The sequence below is a fragment of the Etheostoma cragini genome, chromosome 22 (assembly GCF_013103735.1).
Source record: "Etheostoma cragini isolate CJK2018 chromosome 22, CSU_Ecrag_1.0, whole genome shotgun sequence".
In the NCBI taxonomy this organism is placed as follows: domain Eukaryota; kingdom Metazoa; phylum Chordata; class Actinopteri; order Perciformes; family Percidae; genus Etheostoma; species Etheostoma cragini.
The window spans coordinates 18,737,968-18,741,449 of NC_048428.1; the positions used below are offsets into that span (position 1 = coordinate 18,737,968).

A 3,482-nucleotide genomic window follows, 5' to 3' on the forward strand; every position below is an offset into this window, starting at 1 on the left:
GGGGGATGTGGACAGACAGGTTGAAAAGTGGAGAGGAAGTGATGGTATGCAAGCAACCTTCCTCTGATGCAGTCATGGCTGACAACCGGCACCACTAAGATTATTAAGGTGACGGTCAGGGAATTGAAGTTTTCCAGTAAAAGACGGTATGAAAGTTGTTATGTTTCCAAACTTAAAGCCCCTTAGAGTTGTCATTTGAGGTTCAGCTCAGGTTTACAAACTGAAACTAATTTTGGCTCACTGAAGATGCGTTGTGTGCAAATATATGTATTTGTCAAAGCCAGGAGCTGTTATCAGCATGTTAATGGTAAGTGCTGTAATCATGTGACCTGTGGATTAGACAAGCAGGTGTTGCAAATTGGAATCACATGCTCTCATTTGACATAAAATGCTAAACATTGGTATTCATGGTGCAGAAGATCAGCTGGATTTGCCTTGTAGTCACTTTTAATAAGTAAAGACATTACGGATGTCTGAAAAGTTGCAAACTTTAGCAGAAAGAATGCTGAAGTTGACATTCTTTGTATTTGATAATGCAATTTAACCACTTTTATAATGGAATTTAAACTCATTTAAATGACTACACTGCAAATCATTTAGTTTTTACCAAAATATTAAAAACAACTCTTAGATTTAGAAGTGTTAGATAACTTATCTGGTTTTAAGAGTGAATTTCTTCTTTTAAGTCTTCAACTTTACACTATAATCTTAAATCAAGCAAGCTTGTCAAGTGAAATGATCTTGCTGCATGGGCAGATAATTTACCTTTTCCCTCAGATTTAATGTTTTATCTTGTTTTTAGACACCCCATTTTGCAGTGTAATTGCTTAGTTTATGAAATACTAAATGCTCATTATACTACAAGGTAATCTCTACAAATATCTCTTGCCTTGTCCGACTAAAACCCAATGATATTCAGACATAAAAACGTGTTAAATATGTTAAAAAGAAATTTAGAGAGAAGCAGCAAATCTGCATACTTAAGAGGATGGAACTGGGAATTATTTGGCATTTGTTGGTAATCAATTATCAAAAAGGCTGCAGATTAATTTTCTGTTTCCAATCTATTGCTTCTGCTTAAACTCAACCAAAATGACTTAGCGTATGGTAAAAATGTTTAAACAACATTCTTTCTGTGTAAGAATGACATGTGAATAGAGTAATAACAATGAGGTTTATGAAAAGAAGAGATATACAATTTTGAGTTTCTTCCATTTGCACTCTGTTTCAAAGTTAAAGCTTCTTTTGTGTTGCTCACACAATGGATGTTTGCTGCTACACTGCATTGTTTTGCATTGTCTGTAACTTTGTGAAAGGGTCAGAGGTCTGGTGAGTGGGGATGCACAAAGGGGTGATTAGCATTAAAGCAGTGCTATGTTAACTACACACTTACTGTCAGGCTTTTTCACATTTCCACAGACAAACACAACCAACAACGTAGTGTATATTATGCAGGTGTTTCCTGTTCAGATATTATGAATCCTTCCTCTCCTATTTTCAGCTGGGTTTCCTTTAACTCTCGGATACCTCTATATCCCCACAGGAGGAATTGCAGTAGAGCGTTAATGCTATCCAAGTAGTAACAAAGGCCTCCAAGAACAGTACAGTTAGCTTGGATTTGCATAGTGCACCTTATATCTCATTACATCTCCTGTTCTGAACAGCATTATTAGACAACAGATGGATTTCAGAATAGACGTTCCATTTATTTTCACTAGGCAGAAAGCCGAACAGCTAGTAAACACCGCCTCTACTATTCCACTCATAAAAGGGAAACTGATAGCCGCTGTGGGTTTTTACGTAGGTTGGCTTGTGTCTCCAAGTTAAAAGGCATTTTTTTTTGTCTGTGCATGTGAGTTTCTGAATGAATATGTATATCTGTTTTTGCAGTACATAACGGCATTAAGAGTTAAGGCTAGAGTCCATCTGCATTCTGACTACAGAATCAATGTATTCTTTCCTGGTTCTACATTAACACTGCATTAACCTACTTAACAAATGCACCAAAGGTCATGGAAAGACAACGGTGTGACTGACCTGACCTCAGTGGACAGAAATCTGCCCGTTTTACCACCTCTCTGACCATACACTAAACACAGTTATTGTGTTTCTTGCCAAGAATAAGATAAAAAGGTCAACACAATATTCATATATGTACAGTAAATGTGAAGCTACTGCCAGGAGATGGTTAGCTTAGCTTGGCATAAAGACTGGATGCGGGGAAAACCGTTAGCCTGGCTTTGTTAAAAGTAATAAAAAAAGACCTATTCCTTTAAATATAAATAGAGGTACATATGTTTATAGAGAGGAAAAAGGCAAGAAATGTTATGTTGGCGAGTCTAGTTTTGTCTGTGGTAATATGGTCAGATGTTGTCGTTTAGAGGACAATTCATATCCTTTAACATTTCAATCCCTCACTTCCTGTTGGAACTTCCACACACACACACACACACACACACACACACACACACACACACACACACACACACACCACATGTCAGAATTGAATTGGCCCTATCCCACTATACAGAGAATGTGGATCTCTTCCCTGTTGAATGCCACATTTGTTTGCTTGTTTTTTTAACACAAAAATTATTGTTGCTTTGGCGTCTTGTCCGGTCCCCAACCTTCGTAGCTCCGAAAATGTCACTTAGTCTCTGCTGTTGTCTAGGGAAGCGTCTTTGCTTGCTGATATTTTGGGATCTTACAGGCTCATCAAGGCTTTCAAGACACACCAGGTCATACACAAGCGAAGTGTGTGTGAGGGGTCAGCTTCTGTGAGTCAGTATATCAGTATGCTTCACTGAGCTACGTTTGCCACAGGCTTATGAAACAGTGTCATGATGAATGTGGTGCGGAGATGTGAATCGCCATGTCTAGTTCTTCTCTGTCTGTCTGTCTGTCTGTGTGTGTGTGTGTGTGTGTGTGTGTGTGTGTGTGTGTGTGTGTGTGTGTGTGTGTGTGTGTACGTCTCCCTGTTTGTTGTAACTCCATCTGCTTGCTTGTTGACTCTTCTGTCGCTCAGTATTTGTTTGTCCGTCTCTCTGCAGTTCTTTTGATCAGTGTCGCATGCTGTCTTGTGATGCTTTATGCAAGTGAAAGTCATGTGGACGGAGGGGGAAAGGAGGAGAGGAGAAAGTGGTACTCTGTTTGCATGTCTGTGTTTGTCCCAGCTACGAGCTCTGGCTGGTCGTCTGCAGGTAAACAGTGAGGGTGACCTGGCTTACTGCAGCACAGTGCAGTGCAGAGCTGGGTGGCTCATGAACAGAGATTCAGTTTGGCACACCTTTTTTGCATTTATTGTATACAAAAGGATGGTGAATTGCGTAACAAATAACCTCATAACTTTCAGGTATGGATGCTCAGTGCTCATTCAAAGACCTATTTGCAGATAATGTTTAGAGTAATACACTCACCGGCCACTTTATTAGGTACCCCATGCTAGTAACGGGTTGGACCCCCTTTTGCCTTCAGAACTGCCT

General features: G+C 39.6%; 1 protein-coding gene across 6 annotated transcripts in view; it reads left to right on the forward strand.

Moving 5' to 3' along the window:
- Positions 1–3,482, forward strand: part of sh3kbp1 (SH3-domain kinase binding protein 1) — a 32,204-nt gene that overhangs the window by 11,592 nt on the left and 17,130 nt on the right. The window contains exon 1 of one of the 6 annotated variants that reach the window (XM_034861979.1): positions 52–108. The exons of 4 other annotated variants lie outside the window; for them this stretch is intronic. In XM_034861979.1, the coding sequence (XP_034717870.1) occupies positions 67–108 (42 nt within the window). In that variant the 5' untranslated portion in view covers positions 52–66. Of the gene's footprint in view, positions 1–51; positions 109–3,089; positions 3,201–3,482 lie in introns of those variants that run through there. One more of the 6 variants, XM_034861977.1, reaches the window with a different exon arrangement.